Source organism: Populus alba, chromosome 1 (genome assembly GCF_005239225.2).
Source record: "Populus alba chromosome 1, ASM523922v2, whole genome shotgun sequence".
NCBI classification, from domain to species: Eukaryota; Viridiplantae; Streptophyta; class Magnoliopsida; order Malpighiales; family Salicaceae; genus Populus; species Populus alba.
In genome coordinates, this window is record NC_133284.1 from 31,331,166 (window position 1) to 31,352,023 (window position 20,858).

At 35.1% G+C, this 20,858-nt stretch overlaps 3 protein-coding genes across 8 annotated transcripts; all 3 read left to right on the forward strand.

Annotated features, from left to right (window-relative positions):
- On the forward strand, positions 1-5,659 carry LOC118047071 (SURP and G-patch domain-containing protein 1-like protein). 5 transcript variants are annotated; one of them, XM_035056245.2, is made up of 9 exons: positions 1-185; positions 866-1,345; positions 2,129-2,255; positions 2,392-2,498; positions 2,838-2,984; positions 3,646-3,780; positions 3,871-4,050; positions 5,078-5,256; positions 5,410-5,659. In XM_035056245.2, the coding sequence occupies exons 2-9, from the start codon at positions 925-927 to the stop codon at positions 5,434-5,436; spliced, it is 1,323 nt and encodes a 440-aa protein (XP_034912136.1). In that variant the 5' UTR covers positions 1-185; positions 866-924; the 3' UTR covers positions 5,437-5,659. The 5 variants fall into 5 exon arrangements, with proteins under 5 accessions (XP_034912136.1, XP_034912134.1, XP_034912137.1 ...); XM_035056243.2 differs by having other exon boundaries at positions 878-1,345; XM_035056246.2 differs by having other exon boundaries at positions 882-1,345.
- Positions 5,660-11,201: 5,542 nt separating this feature from the next.
- On the forward strand, positions 11,202-14,484 carry LOC118047073 (transcription factor bHLH130). Of its 2 annotated transcripts, none has more exons than XM_035056247.2 (8): positions 11,202-11,356; positions 11,725-11,818; positions 11,915-12,521; positions 13,152-13,444; positions 13,544-13,717; positions 13,828-13,893; positions 13,988-14,056; positions 14,155-14,484. In XM_035056247.2, exons 3-8 carry the CDS (start codon positions 11,933-11,935, stop codon positions 14,203-14,205), a joined length of 1,242 nt encoding a protein of 413 aa, XP_034912138.1. In that variant the 5' UTR covers positions 11,202-11,356; positions 11,725-11,818; positions 11,915-11,932; the 3' UTR covers positions 14,206-14,484. The 2 variants fall into 2 exon arrangements, with proteins under 2 accessions (XP_034912138.1, XP_073265223.1); XM_073409122.1 differs by lacking the exon at positions 11,202-11,356 and adding an exon at positions 11,591-11,615.
- Positions 14,485-17,654: 3,170 nt separating this feature from the next.
- LOC118047075 (ras-related protein RABA4d) lies at positions 17,655-20,403 on the forward strand. Its single transcript, XM_035056251.2, has 2 exons — positions 17,655-18,192; positions 19,760-20,403. The coding sequence occupies exons 1-2, from the start codon at positions 17,963-17,965 to the stop codon at positions 20,205-20,207; spliced, it is 678 nt and encodes a 225-aa protein (XP_034912142.1). The 5' UTR covers positions 17,655-17,962; the 3' UTR covers positions 20,208-20,403.
- The last annotated feature ends 455 nt before the right edge of the window (positions 20,404-20,858 follow it).

A 20,858-nucleotide genomic window follows, 5' to 3' on the forward strand; every position in this document is an offset into this window, starting at 1 on the left:
CTTTTATTTCCCCAACTTAGACGGTCCCTTCGAATTGAAAAAAAAAAAAAAAGGGGCTTAGCAGCCTTAGCTCATTCTCGTATCCTCCATTCTCTATGAAGCTCCCCAAAAGAAACAGAAAATCATCGAGATCGATCTTAGTAAAATTCACAAATTGACATCAACGCTCGAAATAAACCATTCAGGTACTACTTATTCACTTGTTTCAGATTTCATCTATTTTTTTTGCCAGATTTGATTTCTAGGGTTTCCGATTCTTTGTTTGAATTGTTTAATTTTTTCCGTTTGAATTATTTTTCTCTCATATCTCCCGTACCTGAATTGAATTCATGTCAGTTTATTAGAGTTAGTGATTGATTATATCCGTCAAAGGATTGGGAAAATTCGTTTTTGCATCGATTATAGAATTTCTCAAGTTTTTGGGTTTTTTCCATGATTGGGAGTCAGATTATTTTCTTGCAATGAGTGAAAGTTTTTAATCAAAAAAAGCTAAAAATCCTTTTTTTTTTTTTAAAGATCATAAAGATGCTAAAACAAATATGAGAGTTAAAAAGAATGGGATTTGGGCTTGCAAGTGGTTGAAGTTGAGGGGTTTTAGAAGCGACAGAGTGGTTGGGCAGGTTTGGTCTAGTTTCTGTGGATTGTTAATTTGTCGCTAGCAGCTTTGTATGATTAGTAATTTTTAGTCCCAATGGAGTCGCAGAAGATATAGTTTTTGTGAATTAAGGATATGGGTGGATTATCAGTAACATAGTTGTCTATTTTTCCTTTTTGTTTACTATTATTGTGATATTAAGAAACACAAGATTTACAGTCGCAAAGATCAGGCCTAAAGGTCGCCATGTATGTCTAAATTGCTTGAAAGCTTACTTGTCAGACAGTAACTTCCTGTAAACAACCTGAGGGTATTTGGCTCTTTAGCAAATGGACAAAGGAGCACCGTCCGGTCTGTTTGTCAATGATGGTTCATTCATGGAGAAGTTTAAACAACTTCAGCAAGGGAATGGGAAGGAACAGGAAAAGGATAAGGGGGCTGCAGAAAAGGATTCTAAACCCAAAACAATTGTTTCAGGGTCTGTGACGCCTAAACCTTCTTTTGGTAAAGTAACTATGCAGTTGAAGGCTAACGATGGACGAAAGACCCCACCGACTGCTTCGGGTGGCAAACTTGCTTTCAGCTTGAAACAGAAGTCAAAGCTTATGGCACCTGCGGTTAAGTTGGGTGAAGATGAGGAGGATGAAGATGAAGTTGATGGTGTAAATGCTTCAGGTGATGTGTCGGCAAAGAGGCAGAAGTTGGGTCAATTGGATACCTCTGAACAATCATCGAGACGATTGGATGTTGGTAATTACTACTAATATATATAATCTCTCATCTGGTTGAGTTGAAGTGAAAGCTCATTGTGAATTCTTTGCTGTTTCGACTTCTTGATTGATAGATGACACTTGAGATATTTATCATTTGAATGTGGCTTTACATTCTGACAAGATGTCTGTTGCAGTGTCAGATATGATCTTAGTTACCACTCTTGCACACACGGCTGTTAGAGTGCTTATGTTTATACCTTTCTTTCTAAGGATTCGTATTCTATTCTCTTTTTTGCTCGTAGTTTTTTATATGTTTGAATTTGTATTGAGGATTTGCATGTATGTCACGAGTATATGTTTCTTTGATCTTCTCATCTGCAAAACAGATGACTAGGGCAAAAGTTTTTGTAAAATGATTTCCTTTCTCACCCCTTCCCCTTGACACATTTGAAGTGTTTAGTAGCTATCAATCTTCATTAATTCCTAAGGTCTTCATGTTGTTAAAGCTTTTATTTGTATGCATCTCTTCCAACAAGGAGCCTTTAGCTGTGGAATAAAGTTTGCCCCTGTTAAGTAGAGTGTGATTGAAACCATCATTTGGGTATGGCTACTCTGATCTTGACTGGAAAATGAAGAGGACAAATCGTTCTTGAATGTTTCTTGTCTCATGAATGCAGCTTATATCTTAAGCACCAACGAACATTGGTGGAAAGAGATGTTCAATGAAAGATTTGGCATTTGTGGCACACATGCTACAAGAGTAATTTGCATTCTCTTGTTCATGCTCCTGGTATTAATCAGTTTTATAAGTGATGTGCAGCACCACCTCCCCCAAGTGATCCCACTGTGAAGAATGTTGCAGACAAACTAGCAAGTTTTGTTGCTAAGCATGGAAGGCAATTTGAGAATGTTACACGCCAAAAGAATCCTGGAGACACACCATTCAAGTTAGTCATGAGTAACAATAGCTTCATTACGCAATGATTTTCCTTTTAGTTCTGATAATATTCTTTTACTTTGCTTCATGTTGCACGTTGGGGTCTTCAATGTTTTATTTATAAGTGGTGTTTGTGTTATTTGCAGATTTTTATTTGATGAGAATTGTGCCGACTTCAAGTACTATGAGTATAGGCTCACTGAAGAAGAAAAGGCTCTTTCACAGAGCAGGGATTCTCAAATCTCTTCTAGTGGTTAGTGCTTTGATTACGATCCTTGTAACAGTTATATTCTTTTTGGCTGGGAGCTAAGGCTGTTTGAAGCTTCCATGGCTGCATTTTTGCTGCCCATGAGTCCAGGAACAAAGTTTACATGTTGATGTTGACACAAAGTCACTTAAGATTTAATTTTTCTTCATTTATGACTGATAAAAAATGCTCGACATATTAAATTAGTATTGTAACATTGCTCTAGGAGAAGGATCGTTATTTGTTTGTTGTCTTGTTGGGGTTCTTTGCTTGTGTTGCTGTGTTTAATTTTCCTCTTCAAATTTTGTCCATCATAAAATGAAATTTTCATGTCTGTGTGCATAGGTGGTACAAGTACTTCAGCATCTAAATCCACAGGTAGTTATCAGAGCTTGCAGCAGCAGCATTCAAATTACCAAATTCCTGCTTCAGCTCTATATGATGATGCTGAAGAGCCAAAGGGTTCGATGTCAACATCTTCAGGAAGAGCTGGTAATAGCACATATCAGTATGCAATGGATATATTTGAAAATTTTGTTTCTATTGATAACCCATGAGAAAAAAATCTGTTCTTTAAGTTCTTTTAACAATAGAAGCTGCTTGAGCACAATGGAGATGTTCGCACTTGGTGAAAGTCAACTGATTGGAGTCTGTAGATTGTATGAAATTAGATAATCCTAATGTTAGTTTATCCAATTCTGTACCCCTGCTCAAACCTTTCAGGCTTGGGTCCATCCAAATCCATCAATCTCTCTCTGCAATAGAATGCTTACCAAACAGACTTTGTTTCACACTTATTTTACTGAATTGGCTTTATTATGTTTAAATCCAATTAATGTTGGATAGTTGGTTTGTGTTCCAACGTTATGTGTCAGATTTTTAAAGAATATATGTATTGGTTGTATATTACAACGAGTGTCTAGAAATTGCTTTGGACTCCCATGATTTTTAGCAGTTGCATTTTTTTATCATGTTATTATCATGTAGAGAGATACAGGTGGCAAGTGGGTACATCACTCTCTTGTGTGCAAATGGATGAATTGTCTAGTTGTGGACTTCCATGTTATGTTGGCAAGCCATCAATCATGTGATGTGTTATGCATAATTGTATCCATATGTTGAATGTTGGATTTACTTCTCTTTCATGTTGCAGGTGAATCTAGTGCACCAGCAGGTACAGATCCTATAGCAATGATGGAGTTCTACGTGAAGAAGGCTGCTCATGAAGAGAGGAGGAGACAACCTAGACATTCTAAGGATGAGATGCCTCCTCCTGCTTCCCTTCAAGGTTATTATATGTTTTGTGTGCAGAGAAATTGTGGTCTCCAAATGATTTCTTCATATAATGGTCTTATTTTGAAATTTGGTGGCACTGCAGCTATTTCCAAAAAAGGTCATCACATGGGTGACTACATCCCACCAGTAGAGCTTGAGAAGTTCTTGTCTACTTGTAACGATGCAGCTTCACGGAAGGCTGCTAAGGAGGCTGCAGAAAGGGCAAAGATCCAGGCTGATAATGTTGGGCATAAACTCTTGTCCAAAATGGGCTGGAAAGAAGGTTTCTCCCCTCCCCCTCTTTTTTTCTCTCTCTTACTCACACATGTGGGTGCACATGAAAAACTAGTTTTCTCTGAAGTCATAAATCATGAATCAAATAATCCTTTCATGATGGGATATTCATGGTGGTTTCTTTGCATGGCAGGATTGAAATTATCTTCTCTTCTACAAAATAAATAAATTATTCATAGCATGTTTCCTCTAGTTCATTTGGCCTGTGTTGGCTCTTTTTTTACCAGTTCCTGATTTGTACCATGTGTTTTAAAGTTTACTTTAACAGCTACATTTTGCATGATGGGTCTGCTGGGAATTTGGAACCAAGTGTGCTCGTGAGTCTTTATTTTGCCAGTGCCTAATTTGTACCATGTGAATTATCGATAGCATTTTGCATTATGTTTTTCGAAAATCAAGATGGAGTTTAATTATGTGCATGTTTGGCAGTTGAGGCCTTGAGGGAACAATTGTACAGGGAGTTTGGGAAACCTGAGATCTGATGTGAACAATCAGTCAAAGGAATGAAATTAGAGCCTTTATTACTATATTGATAAAGTGTACTTATTCTAATGGCTTACCTTTCTGCATGTTGGTTCAGCAAGGAAATGGGAACTAGGTGTTCTCATGAATACCACTTCTTTTTAACGTGAAAGATTGGAACTAAAGAATTTTGTTCAACTTGATCATTATTTATTGAGGGCCACAAAGCAAGATATAACTGATCTGCTTGAACCTCCTTAAAATGTCCACAAGTTGCTTGAATTTTGTAAAAGATGGATTATGTAGATTCAGATGCATGGTATACAGATGACTCCGATTCATTTCTCCTTCTCAATCAACATATGTGGTTTGAGTTGGAATCATTAGTGGTTTTTGTTGAATTCCTTGTTTGCAGCATGACTTGGGATGTATTATACTTGGGGGTGGATTGTAATGATTTCTGAAAACTTAGTTGGACATCTCTATTTATCTAAAACTATTTGTTTTTGCTCTGTAATGTGGAGTGGAAGCCTGAAATAGTGTGTGGCATTCAGGTGAGGGTCTAGGGAGCTCCAGAAATGGTATTTCAAATCCGATCATGGCTGGTGATGTAAAGAAGGATCACTTGGGTGTTGGTGCTCACAATCCTGGGGAGGTGACTCCTGATGATGATATATACGAGCAGTACAAGAAGCGAATGATGCTTGGTTACCGTCACCGGCCAAACCCCCTGGTATTATCCCTTGTTTCTCTTGCTCTCCTTTTTCATGTGTTTGATGTTTGTTATTAGTTTAATAAATTAGTCCATTATATCCTCCTTGGAATTGCAAGTTCAATTACTACAAGGCTAGCCTTGTTCTGATGATCTCCCCTTTCCCATTGGCAGAACAACCCTCGAAAAGCATACTACTGAGCAATATTTCATTCAAGCTGTTTGTTTGTAGACTGTCTTCAAGAAATAATCAGGTGTCGAATTGCTTATTGTGCTATTGGATTGTACCCTGTGACAGAATGGGAGTTGTCTAGAGTTTTCTATGTGTGGAATCAGTGCTCAAGGATAAATTCCTTCATATTCTTTTTCTGCTTTCATTTTATTAGTGGTGCAGTATTGGCAAAAAAACGATCTTCTGCCTTCATTTTAGTTTGCAGTCCTCTTAATATTTCGATCCATGTGCACAAATTAAATTTACTTATTGAAGAATCTAGCCGGCTTCGACTATGCCCTGAGGGACAGAATGGTAGATCGATTCCCGTCAACCCATCAAGAAGTGAAATAAAGCACCGCCCTCTGCTTGCCCAATCTTTGTTTTTATTTTTTCCCTCGTAGGCAAGTTGAGCCCTCTGCACTCCTGGGTTGGTGGGTGATTTTTATTTTGCATGTTTTTTAAAAATGTGTATTTAAAAAAATAAAATAAATTGATGTTATTTTTTAATGTGCTGATATTAAATCTAAAAAAATTATTTATGAAAATATTTTAAAAAATTATCATGATGCTCATGACATCTTCCTCGTGAATAGTGTCTGCTAGCGGTGGCTACCTCCAGTTGGAGGCTGGGTGGCTTGGAGCAAAGCATGCTCCTACGGAAGGGAGGTCCCCTGCATTGTAACAGTTTGCATACATCCATAATTCGAACTAACGATTACTGCAACCAAAAGTGAGGGCAAAGAGCAGTTTCCTCTTCTTTTTCTTCCTTTTTTTGGTTCGAGGCAGAAGGCACTGTTTTCTGGTGGCTTAAGTTACCTTCTAATTTTCTATTTATCAAATATATATATAAAGCAAAACGGATTCTTTTGTTAAATGGCCAATTCACTCTCAATAAATAACTCCAAAATAACACGTACAATACGAATTGAAGCAACCACCAATTTAGGAGATCGGGTTAACATATGTCTCGATTTTCTCCCGAAGTAAAGTACTTTTGTTTGGGGTAAATAACACAATAAAGTAGGATGTGCTTTTTATCTCATCTCATTGTGCAATCTCCTGTCATATTGAATGCAATATTTTCATAAAAAAGAGTCACTAAAAACTCTGCCTTCAAGTTCATGCTGCCCAATTTCCTGTTTCTACTTTGTAGAGTACAGCTAATCATAAACAAAGGCTCTCAAGATTCATCATCACTTTTATTGAAGGGGTTGCCCTCTATCACCTCATCGTTTGTCTAAATTAATTAGTGGGCCTCAGAGATAAAAGGCTTATCTTGGTACCAAAAGGGAAATAAAAGACAAAAGGCTCTTCCAAAATAGAAGAGTAATAAAATAATTTCTCGTTTTCTAAATTATTCCTTACTTCCATCGAGATGGTAGACTCGTCACAAGTGCATTGAATATGAGAACAAAGTATTTGTTTGATTCCATATATTTTTTTTTTAAATCTCGGAGAGAAATCCCGATTAACAAGATCCTACCTTCTTTTATTTATTTATTTATTTATTTTTTATCAAGAACAGCCACCCCATTTAATAAGGGGGAAGTGCATTTCTTAGGTGGCCCATTCACTCACCCACAAGTTGCCACTTTTTAGGTCAGAGTTGGAGAGAACCACACAATTCGTAACGCCTAATAAGGCTCATTTATATCTTTTGTGGGAGAATGATTTAAGATATTTGCCTAGCAAGAAAAAGGGAGAGAATATATATACAAAATTAACCAAGTTGGGTCAACTGTTAGCTGGGCATTCGGCCCTAAATTTCACAAAAATAAAAATAAAAATAAAAATACGAATTGTTCAATAATGGGTATTTCATGAAATTAGTTGTGTGTTCCTAGGAAGACGGTTGGATGCTATTTTCAAAATGACCATATTTGACTGATATTTTCAAGTATATAAACTCTCTGGAGTAATATTTATAGACACATAAATACATAGACGATGGTTATCTTGTTTTTCTTTTCTGCTTTTAATAGTTGTGGATTTCCAATTTCAATTCAGGAATTAATTTCGAATTTACGTAGCGTACTGAGACTCATTTTCAACAGCAGTGGCCATTTATGGCACTCGACACAATTTACACAGTCCAAAGGTCTATCCAACCCAAAAGGTTCTGACTTTCCCCGCGTAGAGAGGGTGGACATTTTGCAAGTCAACTAGCTCTATAATTTCAACTGAAAAAAGTATTTTTTTTTTATATATTTATTATCATTATTCATAATAAGCTAGCTAAGCAACACGAGATCAGCACGGAAAATTGATTAAAATCTCCTTAAATTCATGTAAAAATGCTTCCAAAGCTAGCAACCACCCTGGAACCACTTGTGGGCGTGAACTACAGGACATGAACAGCATGGTCTAGGTCAACATTGTCACCCGTTGAGAGGCTACTTTATATTATAATCGGGCTCAAACAAAGAGGGTTTTAATGGTTTCTTGACAAAGATGAAAGAAACCTCGTCATTGTCTTCTTCTCCTTTCTTCCTTGAATCTTCGAATCATGCGCCCCACCTTGTACTTACCGAAAGACGGTTTTCTATTTAAAACCTGACTTGGTTTTGTTAGTTCACCAATTTGAAGAGTCAATCTTCTTGTGCAATACGTTCACATGGAAGGAAAATGACATCTAATGCCTTTAAAATACTTCAAAACCACCTCGTCCCAGTACAAAACCATGTCTGCGGAGAAGTTTGCATAAACTACTGCTCCAATGGTTGCCCGAAAACCCCCAGAAAACCATGCGTGCAGGCGGTTTTACATAAAACCACTGGTTTAGTGGTTTAATATGGAGGGATTCTACCCTCAAATCCAGGGTATCCAAATTCAAAGTCCCAGCTCGCCACCCAAATTACCTTCACCGATCGCCATCGTTTAATTCTATTATGGCAAGTGAATGTTAGACCAAGTTTACTGTTACCTGAACTTTTCACAATTACATCAACATTTGGAGTTTTCTCCAAGTGAAAAACTTATTTTCTAAATTAGCATAATTCAAGAAATAATTCTCACATATAGTGGTTGCATATGTAATAACACAAAAACTTGTTAGAGAATAATATAAATTATATTTTGAAATCTCACTCAACAATTTAAATTTTTAGGTTGAATTGATTCATTGACATAGTATTATAGTCTTGATGACCAAGCGGTCACGAGTTTGAATTTCAACATCTCTATTTATTTGATAAAAATTAAGCATAAGGTAATATGAACATGTGCAAGTTTCAAGTTTAAATGGCTTTCACTTAAGAGGGTGTGTTAGAGAATATTATAAATCATATTTTGAAATCTCACCTAACAACTTAAATTTTAGATTAAATTGATTCTTTGACAATACTGATCTGTCGCGTGTATAGTAAATGCGCTACCTATTAGTCGCGCTACTACTGTATGTACAATCTATTAAAACACCATACATTCTGAATCTCAATCATTTTAGCTCATTGTCTAATAACATAGTCCCAAAAACAGTAATAATAATTCAAGCCAACATTTCACATAATCACAAAAATATCAACAACAACCAACAACCAACAAAATAAACTAATTTTCATAATAGGTAAAATTATAATTATAAAAATTAATCACAACACCAAAATATTTCATTACACTAAATAATATCAATATAATTACAGATTAATTAAATTACATAGTTAAACATGTAACAAATTAACTCGTTGATGGACCTACACCACTAGAACCACGAGTATGTTGTCATTGTGCATGAGAACACGATTATCCTCCTTTATTGTATTGTCCAAACGTTGAGCCTCCCCAACCTTGTTAAGTGAAGAACGGGATGGTGGGAACCAAGTATTGAAAGCACCACACACAATATTGTCGGTAGCATCACGTCTGACCCTCGCGTATTAAAAAATTCACCTAATATATTATAAAAGATTTTATTATTATTTTTAATATATAAATAAGAATTTTATTACATGTTAAAAAACTATTTCATACATACATAGCAATCTATTATATCTTAGTATACGAGGCTCATAATTATCAAAATTACGTGTTGGCTGACGAGGAGTGTCACATGGATGTCTTGTCACACACTCCTATGATAATGTTATGAATCGTCTTATTATGTTCATGTACCAATACATGTGGAGATCTAACTTACAATTATGTAATTATTCGATCTCTTCTTGCATGCCATAAATTGACATATTGTGCATGAACCACCGATCAATCATCTTTCTTTTTATCTCATCGATTAACAACATGCATGTTATCAAATGTGTCAACATAATCAGGTATGTGTCGATGCAATCCAAACTGATACATTACCTGATCAGGGCAATACATCTCAACTATAACAAAATAGTGCATATTGACCACTGTTAGCCATAAAACACTTCCCTCTATGCATAATAGAGATGTGCTTGCAATCAAATCATTAGTGTATAATGCCCATATCACCTATGAAACCATAACACACACACATTTATAACATTCACAAAAAAAAAAAAGTTAAATAAGAAAATGAATAATTGAGTTCACTTATACCTGATGAGGCTTATTTGAGTCCAACTAGTCTTAATAGAACTTGTGAACATGGATGCGATTTTGAGAAAAATGCTTAGACCTCTCCCTAACCAAAGGTTGTGTATTTAGTATATGCACCACCTAGTGGTTGCGTTAATATTATATGCACCACTTATAGGTGATGTATCTACTACATCCACAATCATTGTTTGTGTGTTATGGTGGGTATTATTTTTCCAACTATCCTGTTGTGCTAATATGGAAAAATACTCTCAACATTAGTGTCAAAGAACTATCTCAATTTAATAGCTTAAGCTATTAGGTGATGATCAAAATATGATTTATATTATTTTCTAACACACCTTCTCAAGTGAAAACCCTTTGGGCTTGAAACTTGCACATGCCCACATTACCTTGTGCTCGGTTTTTTTATCAAATAAATGAGGATAGTGAGATTCGAACTCGTGACCGCTTAGTTATTAAAACTCTGATACCATATCAAAAAACTATGTCAAGCCAATAGCTTAAGCTGTTAGGTGAGGATTAAAATATAATTTATATCATTCTTTAACAATTAGAAAAAAAAATAAATTCTTTTATCCTTTTTAATTGGGAGAAGTATATATCTATCCGGCTCAACAATTTCCCAATCCTCTATTAGGTTCCAAGTAAAAAAAGTCGTCAATTGGATCCATGTATATTGAATGTTACTCAATTAAAAACCCTATTCCTAAGGATATGCAATTATAAAACATCATAGGCCAACATTTATTAACTCTTTTATCTATCAGATTGTTTGGAGCTAATAAACGAAAACCAATAAATATTTCATGGAAGAAACAAAATTATTATCAACTTCGTACGTCCCTTTTCAGATAAATTAATCAAGAGGCAAAACGGCAAGCCACACCATCGGATACTCCATGTACGTTCCGTATCTCCACAGGCACAGCAACACACATACAATGACTTGTCTCTCCATGTCATACCAGAGCCGCTTGACCCTTGAGTGAAACATCCCGCAACTTCTTAAGCTCTATTGGATAAGATGTAAAAAACCCTAAAATAAATAATAAAGAAGAAGAAAAACATCACATTAAAACTTGTTGGTAAACCCACAAACAGATAATAATACCTATCCAGGGTAGTTTGGTCAACATCATGATTACATGACAGGGAATCTATGGTGGCATTCATGAAATTGTATCAAAAGATGAGTGTAATTATGTAGCAAAAAGGTTCATAAATAGACCTTGTGGAGAGACGGGAACATGAATACAAGAGTACACCATTGCTCAACTCCTGCAACTCTCTCTCTCTCAGTCTGTCTTTTGTCTGTTCTTTATTTCTGTGTTTCTGCAGAGGTAAAAAGGCTGTGACTTTGGCTAAGACCCAGGAAAAACTGAGGTACTTTCTTGATAGTACTCAAAAGTATTGTTGAATTTGAGCTAAGACTGTACTGTGTATACGCCTTTCCCCCCCTCTTAGTGGGTTCTTTTGCCTTGATTCCACTTTCAATGCCTATGAACCTAAATGAAGAAAGATCCTGAGCTGAAGCCAAGCTGGTTTTCTCTTCTTGTCATATTTACATGATACAACATTTAAAAAGCTGCTTCTTTTGGTTCCTGAATTGTATGCTAAGCCACAGCCGACTAGTTATAGCTGTGTAAATGCAAGCTGTTGGTTATTTTTTTTAATGTGAATTTTGTTGCTTTTTTGGTGGGATTTGCTTTAAATGAAAAGCTGATCTTGGTTTTATATTCTATATTTTGAAGGACAAGCAACTTTGAAGTTTAAGCCAAGTTAGAGGTCCAAGAACTGCAGCAATCAAAGCAATTGACAATTTAGAAGTGTTTAAATCTTGTTCAGGTATTTTCTTCTATCAACAATTTAATTAAGCTTAGCCAAAAAGAAATCAATTGGCGATTAAATTGATGAAGGATTTATGGTATTGGTGGTATTCAGGGATCCTCAGAAGAAGACATGAGTCTTTTGTATAGCCCTAGTTTCAATTATTCAGATGGAGAATTGAGAAAGAGTCAAGAATTCATGGATTTAAATCCTTATCATTTCCATCAACAACAACAACAACAAATCCAGCAGATCTCAGCTCTGAAGAGTTATCGCTCTGCTCCAAGCTCATTCCTTGAGAGCCTTGTGAATGGTACAAGTGACCATAGTGGAGGTAATGGTGGGGTTGGAAGCGAAGATTATTGCTATCTTCGATCTTCAAGTCCTGAAATGGACACCATGTTGAAGAGGCCCATGACATCATGTAATGGCTCTGGTGATTTCAGTTCCCAAAACTTGCAAGAATTTGAGGAGAGGCCAGCAATAAGGCAAGAACAGGAAGATTCAGAAATGGTTTATCGAAGTTTACCAGGGAATAATTTGGTTAAAGGCAATTCAGTGAGTGTTGGGAATTCTCTGGATAGTGCATTCAGTGTTATGGATTCCATGGATTTAGAGAATGCTAAGCAAGCAACAAAGATGAGCACTAGAAATGGATCTAATCTTGCTAGGCAAAACAGCTCTCCAGCTGGAATTTTGTCCAACCATGGCGTTGATAATGGTATGGCTACTTTCTTCTCACTCTCGGTTGACCTTCTGAACTCCTAGTTTGTATTTTTATTTTATTTTTAAAATCTCTTTATTATATATGGGAAAAGCAGTAAGAATATAATGTTCTTATGTTGAGTTATTCTCATCAATTTCTGGGAAAAAAAAAAAAATTGCCTAAAAAACATGGCAGTCTGTTAAATAGCGTTTTGTTTTCTCAAGTTGAAATAATGTAAAAGATTAAATTTTTGAAAAAGGAAAATACACTGCCCTTTTCTTCTCATTCTCAGTAATCAAACGTGATGTGGTCTTCCTGGACTGGTTGCACTTTCTTTGGCCGGAAAGCTGAATGAATCTCAAAAGTTTTACTCTATGCAAGGCTGACTTTAGAAATGTTTTCCCATTCCTTTTCTTCTCATTGAACTCCTCTCGTTGTCGGAGAAAGAAATGGAAGACAGCGCAGAATTATGGAACGAAAGTGGTCAATGCAATTGAATGTATAATTAGCCCATAATCTTAATTTAATGACAAAATAAGTAGGTCTGCTTTTTAATCTTTAGTTCAATATCTACGACTAGTTAATTTTCTTATGTTCATCTCTTCAATATCGATTCATTGCTCAATAACTCTCAATGGTTATCAGGCTTTGCTGTAATGAGAAACGCGGGCAGCTTCAGAGCTGGGAATGGCACGAATGGAGAAGCTACTCCATCAACTAGTAGGTTAAGAAGTCACGTGAACTTCTCGTCAGGGCATAGGACTTTGCCTCAGATTACTGAAATCGGAGAAGAATGTGTTGGTGGGAGCAGTCCAGAAGGCGGTTTTAGCAAGAGAAAGTACATGTATAACTTCAATAGCGATACTTGGGGTGATGCTTCGAGATTGAAGGATAATGATGGGAACATGTTTTCTGGCCTGAACACACGGGAAAGTCAGGTATCAATTGCAGCCTGCAGATCAATTGATCTGTAGCTTTTCCTTAGTCTGCTTATGCTCTGTGAAGATGCTAATGGTATTATAATTGATCTCCATCAGGTTGGGAATTCTGGAAACCACATGACTGGTTTGACTCATCACTTGAGCTTGCCTAAGACTGTTGCAGAAATGGCTACGGCCGAGAAGTTTTTGGATTTCCAAGGCAACTTTGTTCCGTGTAAGATCCGAGCCAAGAGAGGTTTCGCTACTCACCCACGAAGCATAGCAGAGAGGGTATGTCCCTGATCACACTTACTTGATTGTCATGAAACACTGGCCTTTCCTTGTTGTCTAGGAAACCCAGGAAGCAGCTGTTCATACCTTTTGTCGGGTGTTTATTTCAGGTAAGAAGAACTCGGATTAGTGAAAGAATGAGAAAATTGCAAGAACTTTTCCCAGACATGGATAAGGTAGTTCTCCCTCTAGATATGTAATTCTCACACAGTAATTCAAGTTGGCAATCGAGATTAGATGCTAAACGATTTCCAATTTCTTCTTGGACAGCAAACAAGCACCGCAGATAAGCTAGATTTGTCAATTGAGCTCATCAAAGACCTCCAGAAACAAGTCAAGGTAACATACAAAAGATACTAATCACCATTCAAGCTCTCCTGACCTTCAACTAGCTACCTCTGTCTTCCTTTACCAAAAATTTCTCTCTTTTTGTGCAGACTCTCACGGATACTAAAGCTAAGTGCACGTGTTCAAGTAAACAGAAATAATGTTCAAGTACCTAAGCTTGATTTTGTTTCTGTACAGATAGCACTAGGAAAATGAAAAAAAAGAAAAAAGACATAGCTCCTTAGTTATCTTCTGTAAAATAATAGGGTATCGGAGATTGTGAACTCTCAAGGATAAGTAGATACACTTTTCACTGTAATATTCTGTACCACTGCTGATCTCATTACACGGTACCGGAAGCAGTGCCCTTTCATAGCTCATCTTCGGATTGTATTTTCCTGTTTGTAGCTTTTGATGTGTTAAGCAAGGTTGTTATTCCATTGCCTGGCAATTTCTTCCTTCAATGTACCTAAGATGGAATAGTACATCAACCTCGTTGAGACGGAATCTCTTAAGAGTGTGTTTGATATTGCGGTAGTTGTTTTGGTTGTGGTTTGGTATTGCGGTAGTTGTTTTGGCTGTGGTTTGAAAAATATTGTTTTATAAAAAGTACTTTTAATTGAGGTTGGTTTGAAAAAATAGATGTTTGGTTAAAACTATGGTTGAAAAAAAAGTAGTTTAATGTGTTTGGTTAAAAATGCTTTTGAAATTAAAGTTATAAAATAATTTTAAAATATATATATTAATATTGATAGTTTTTAATTTAAATGTTGTAGATTTAACTATTGCTATTATTTCATGAAATAAATAATACTTTATATGAAATATTTTTTATTATTCCATTAAACCATCTACAATTTCATTACATACAAAATTCATCCGACAAGAACTACAATTTCTATAATTTTTTAAGCGTGCAATGAAATTAGATAAAATATTATCAGGAATAAAATTGATTTGATATTACAGTTCGAGTGAATTTAATTCACTCTACACTAGTTTTTCGAGAAAAAAAATATTGTTTACATGACAATGCGAGTAAATTTAATTCACTCTAAATTAGTTTTTTTTTTTAAAAAGTGTACAAAAAATAAACATATTTATAAAAAAAAAACTGCTCATGCGAACAGTACAAGTGAATTGCACTGTGCACATAAACTCTTAATTGTAAAAAGCAGCTAGGAGCTGCTACGCAAAATTCACATTCAAAATGTGAATTTTCATGGGGCCCACCAAAATTAAATTGTGTTTTTGATGTAACCAAACATGATATTTGATGTGGTTGCTTCAAATGTAGAAGTAACCACGCAAACAAACGGACTCTAAAACAAAACGCTAGCAATTTGAGATAATTTATAGATTTTATTTGTTTCTTGTAATTTTATTTTTATGTTTGGTTCTCATTTTTTTATATAATTTTCTTTTAAATCTATTATTTAAAATTAAATTAATTAGATATTAAGTTTTTTGCTTTAGCTCAAGTTTAGAGTTTCAAGGGTTGTGATTTTTAAAAATTAACCTTAGGCTCTGTTTGTTTGCAGGAAAGTGAATTTCTTTTGGAAAGTGAATTCCGGGGAAAGTGAATTTCGGGAAAGTGAATTCCGGAAAAATATTTTTTGATGTTTGGTAGTGTTATGAAAAATGAACTGGAAAACACTTTCCAGTGTTTGGTTATGTCATGGAAAATGAGCTGGAAAATAACTTATTAATATTTTATTTTTCTCAAGTTTATTAAAATAATGAGAAACAAATCTTACAAATTAAAAAGTTGAATGAGAATGAAATTGAAAAAAAAAATAATTTCATAAATTATCTCAAATAAAACAAATAATAATCAAAATAATAGGGATCAAATCTAAAAAAATAAAAAAAAATGAAAAATGAAGAAATTAAAATAATAATAATCAACATTTCATAAATTATTTCAAATAAAATAAGCAACAATAAAAAGAATGAGGATCAAATTTGATAAATAAAAAATTTCAATAAAAAATGATAAGAAAAAAGCAAATAGCAATTATAAAAATAAGGACCAAAGTTAATATAAAAATAAAATTTTAAGAGATGAAATTGAAAAATAAATATTCAAAACAAAATATATATAGCAATCAAAAGTTTGAGGATCAAATTTGATATAATCAGCAAATAATGACATTTCTAAATTTTTCACAACTTCCGGAAAGTGTTTTCCCCTCAAATTTTTCAGGAAAACACTTTCCTGAAAACCAAGCCAAATTTTCCTTTTACTGGAAAGTGTTTTCCATTGACCAACTTTTCTACTGGCAAACAAACACAAGAAAGTTTGGAAAGTGCTTTCCTGGAAACCACTTTCCGGAAAACAAACACAGCTAAAAGGAAAACACTTTCCAGAAAACAAAGTCAATTTTTTTTTTTTGACTAAAATTGACTGGAAAGTGTTTTCCGTTGACCGAAAAGTGTTTTCCACTGACCGGAAATTGTTTCCTGCTGATCGGAAATTGTTTTCCGTTGACCAACTTTTCTAATAACAAACAAACACATGAAAGTTTGGAAAATGGTTTCCCGGAAACTACTTTCCGGGAAACAAACAAGGCCTTAGTTTAGAGAATTTTTCCAAGTTTATTTAGTTTTTCATGTTATTAAATTGAGGGTTTTTTTTTTTTTAATATGTTATTAGGTTAACCAAACTTATTAAATTCAATTAACAGTCTTGAATTTCTTTTATTTATTTTAAAATTCTAGTGTTGCCTTGACTTTTTTCTTTTTAAGGTTGAAAAATTTATAACATCCTAAGGCATTGCTCCGACAACTGGTATAGATTTACTCAAGTTATTTTTTATAATTTTTTTTTCACTTTTTACCTTTAGTATTTGGTTTGTTGTAATCAAGCTTTTTATTTTGTTTTATTGTTGATTATATAGTTTTATCACTATCTTATACCCATGTTACCGGTTACGCAAAGTAATAATGAAATTCAAGTCTCACTATCTTAATATATATTTTCTTAAAAAAATATACAGTGAAATATATCATCATTTAAATATTTAAAAAATATTTTGACAAGTAAAAATTAAAATTTTAATTCAACTAGTAATGTAGCACGACCAAAAAGCTAGTGAACTAAATCGACATAGGAACATTGTTTAGCTTTGATCCACTTACTAAATCCAGACCATTAAATTCAAGATTTTAAGCTTAGATAGAACAGATTTAATACTGTCAGGTGCTTTGAATTTTAACTCTATCGTCACCCTTGTAATATTTTCATTTTTGATAATTTGATAAGAGATATTTTCAAGACAGCTTGCTCCTCAATCGAAATTAAGTTCTTTTGATGATCTTACATTATAATAAAATATTTTAAAAATTATTTTTAATATTAGTATATTAAAATAATTTACAAATATATATAAAAATAAAAAATAAAAAATTTTAAAAATCATGATTAAATCTCATTTCTAAACACAGCCGGTTCACATAAGCTGGAAATTAGTTTCTGGGCTATTTGTTTGGGCCTTAGGCTCCGTCTTTTACCCAAAACAAAAAGAAAGACTTTGCACATATCTTGGGCTAATATGTTTTAATGGGCTTGGTGTTATATATATATAAACAAAGAACTTCTTACGTGCTCAAAATAAAACAAGACCGTTTTGAGTGGGGTCCGACACGCACAAAGTCGTTGGTCCCCTCTCTCTGGGTGTGCAACGTCCAGAAAAAAGAAAACGGCGCACTTTCTTCCTTCCTTGTAAAGGAATTGTTGTTTATCAATCAGACAAACCCTAATTTTCGTTTGATCTTTCAAATCTCACATCTAAAAACAAGAACGACATTCGATGATTTTTGTTTCCGAATAGGTCGAAAACAACATAAGAGTCTCTCCTGTCGGCTTCGCTCTCTCGAATATCCGATCAAAGTGAAATTGTAGGAATCAAGGACCAGATGTCGTCGAGTTTGCAAGCGACTTACAACCAAAAGATAGATTACGTATTTAAAATAGTGTTAATAGGGGACTCGGCGGTTGGTAAATCGCAGCTATTGGCTCGGTTCGCTAGAAATGAATTCAGTTTGGATTCCAAAGCAACGATCGGTGTTGAGTTCCAAACTAAAACCCTTGTTATTGATCACAAAACTGTCAAAGCTCAGATTTGGGACACTGCTGGTCAAGAAAGGTGCTCCTAATTCTCCTTTTTTCGTCTTATTATCACCTTTCTTTCTTCTTGGGGTTTTGATTGTTGTGATCTTTAGTTTGTCGTTGATAATAACATGATCAGAATTTTATCTCTGCTATTCCAATTTAAATGTGATTTGTTTTTGGGTATTTATTATTTATTGACTTTTGTATAGTTTGTTTTTTGAGCTGTGAGTCTATTAAGGTTGGGGATTGTTATGGCTTTTCAAGGCAATTGGATCTTGAGATGTACATTATAAATGAGTGATTCAGGTAGTGAGAAGAAATGTTTGGTGTTTTCTTAATAGATGCAATCATTTGAACTAATAAGTTTTGTATATTATGTTGTTTCTTCTGTGCTGAGCGTGTGCAAATAATCTAGTCTGGGACTAATCATCGAGTGCTGCTTGTGTTGAATTAATCAGTGTTGTCTGGACTTATGTGATAGAAAGTATGGTAACCTGTGCCAGGCAAAGTATATGGGATGAGAAAAGAAAACAAATGTGCCCTTAAGCTAGGAGTTTTTTGTACTCAGATTGCATATAAATGATCGACTCAGTTCCTTAGTGCAGATAATTCTTTAGATGAAGAGATGGTGAGCATTGAGCAACGAATTGGGCCAAACTAAAAAAATTTCTTTTAAGTTAACTTGGAATTTAAGGGGTTTGGAATGATGCGGGACAAGAGGAGTTGTGAAATAAAAAATCTAGAAAATAAGTTTTGACTGAGGACAGGGAAGCCCTTGGTGATTTTCTTTTCCTATTTCCCTTTTGTTTGTGCATTTTCTGCGTGGTAAGCTGCTTGGACCTTTAGTTGTTGCATGATTATATTGTCAATTTCTGGTGAAGCAACTTCATGGTCCTGGAAAACATATTACCCAAGGAAGAATTAACTTCTTCAGATGATAGGTCTAATAATCCGACCATGTAGTTGTGGATAATGGGAAGAGTTTGGAGGACTATAGATGCCAAATAATTGAACCTTCAGAATTCTGCTACCTGAAATGACTGTTTTATGGTTATAGAAGTTTTGTAGTGATGCTTTTGCATCTTAAGGCTGTTTTAAAGCACAGGAAGGAGAAAAAGAACAAGAAGAAGAAGAAGAAGAAGAAGAAGAAGGAGAATCGGATGTTTTCAGCAATAGGGTCCAATGCTTGATGCCATAGTCAAATGCTGGGGCCTGCTATCAGAAGATTGCATGTTAGAGTTTTGATAGTAGCCTCTTGATGCAAAATGTCAAAGAGTATAGCTCTCTCCAAATTTTATCCAGAATGATCAAGCGTCTTTCTATTAGTAATACGATAATTAATGACACTGGGACTAGTTATACGCAGTTTTGACTCATCTAAACTAAATGCAGAAACATGATTTATATTGCTTGCTAAAAATTATTGGAAGAGCACAGATGTGCTAGGATACCTTACCAATTATTTGTGTGAGTTCTATATGTACATGCAGTGGCACATCGTTTTTTTGTACCATTGAGCAGGTTTCTATGCCACTCCTGCTTCTTTTACTGTGAAAGTCCTGACTTAGGATCTTGTTTTGTGCATCTTGATGACAATTTAGGTATCGGGCTGTGACCAGTGCATATTATAGAGGTGCAGTGGGGGCAATGTTGGTGTATGACATAACCAAACGTCAATCGTTTGATCATGTGGCCAAGTGGTTGGAGGAATTGCGGGATCATGCAGATAATAATATTGTTATCATGCTTATAGGCAACAAATCAGACCTGGGAACACTTCGAGCTGTACCTACTGAGGATGCCAAAGAATTTGCTCAGAAGGAAAACCTCTTTTTTATGGAGACATCAGCTCTAGAGGCCACTAATGTTGAATCAGCTTTCCTATCAGTGCTGACCGAGATTTATCGAGTCATCAGCAAGAAGGCCCTCATAGCGAATGAGCAAGAATCTGGGGGTAGCTCATCACTTCTGAAGGGAACCAACATTGTCGTTCCTGAACAAGAGCCAGTATCTGGAGGAAGGAGTTTCAGTTGTTGCGGGACATCATAGGATAATTCCCTTTCGTGTTATACCATACAGCTTTTCCCTATTTATAGTTTCATGTAATTCTCTGTTTATAGGTTCATGTAAGGTTCGTATTTTTACTTGTTTAAAATGACCAACGTTTCTCATTTGGCAGCAAATCATTGTGCTGCGCCTTCGGAATTTTGTATATCAAGTAATTCACACACGGAGATTTCCAGTTTGTGTAGCTCAAACTAGAAAAATGTTGTGACATTTATGAAACTACATCGTTGTAACCCATTATGATTACTTGTCTTGATACTATTAACACTTTAGCTGATACTGGCAGCTAAAACAAAAAGGTTTTTCATTACACAAAAAAAAAAAAAAAACATTCCCAATCGAAAACTCACTATGTTCTTGTGCTATTTTTGTTGATAGCACGTTATTATTTCGATTCTTGAATGATTTTTTTTTTAGCGTTTGCGGTGGTTGGATGGTGGTGGTCTTGTGAGTTACGTATCAAAGAAAATATTCTCCCCCTTCATTAGATTAAAATATTATTTATGGACTTGATGTTGGGCGCGGAATCCGGTGACTGGTGATGAACTGATCTTTGCTCATCGGAGGGGTAAGCACACTGAGACACAATATTTTACGTGGTTCGGCAAAACCGCCTACATCCACGGGAGAGAG

Bases quoted from the DNA above. Each gene is read 5' to 3' on its own strand.
- LOC118047075 (XM_035056251.2), top strand. From the start codon at position 17,963: ATGTCGTCGAGTTTGCAAGCGACTTACAACCAAAAGATAGATTACGTA. The intron at 18,193-19,759 runs GTGCTCCTAATT...ATGACAATTTAG, and splicing joins GACACTGCTGGTCAAGAAAG to GTATCGGGCTGTGACCAGTG.
- LOC118047071 (XM_035056245.2), top strand. From the start codon at position 925: ATGGACAAAGGAGCACCGTCCGGTCTGTTTGTCAATGATGGTTCATTC. The intron at 1,346-2,128 runs GTAATTACTACT...AGTGATGTGCAG, and splicing joins ATCGAGACGATTGGATGTTG to CACCACCTCCCCCAAGTGAT. The intron at 3,781-3,870 runs GTTATTATATGT...GTGGCACTGCAG, and splicing joins TCCTCCTGCTTCCCTTCAAG to CTATTTCCAAAAAAGGTCAT.
- LOC118047073 (XM_035056247.2), top strand. From the start codon at position 11,933: ATGAGTCTTTTGTATAGCCCTAGTTTCAATTATTCAGATGGAGAATTG. The intron at 12,522-13,151 runs GTATGGCTACTT...AATGGTTATCAG, and splicing joins CAACCATGGCGTTGATAATG to GCTTTGCTGTAATGAGAAAC. The intron at 13,445-13,543 runs GTATCAATTGCA...GATCTCCATCAG, and splicing joins TGAACACACGGGAAAGTCAG to GTTGGGAATTCTGGAAACCA.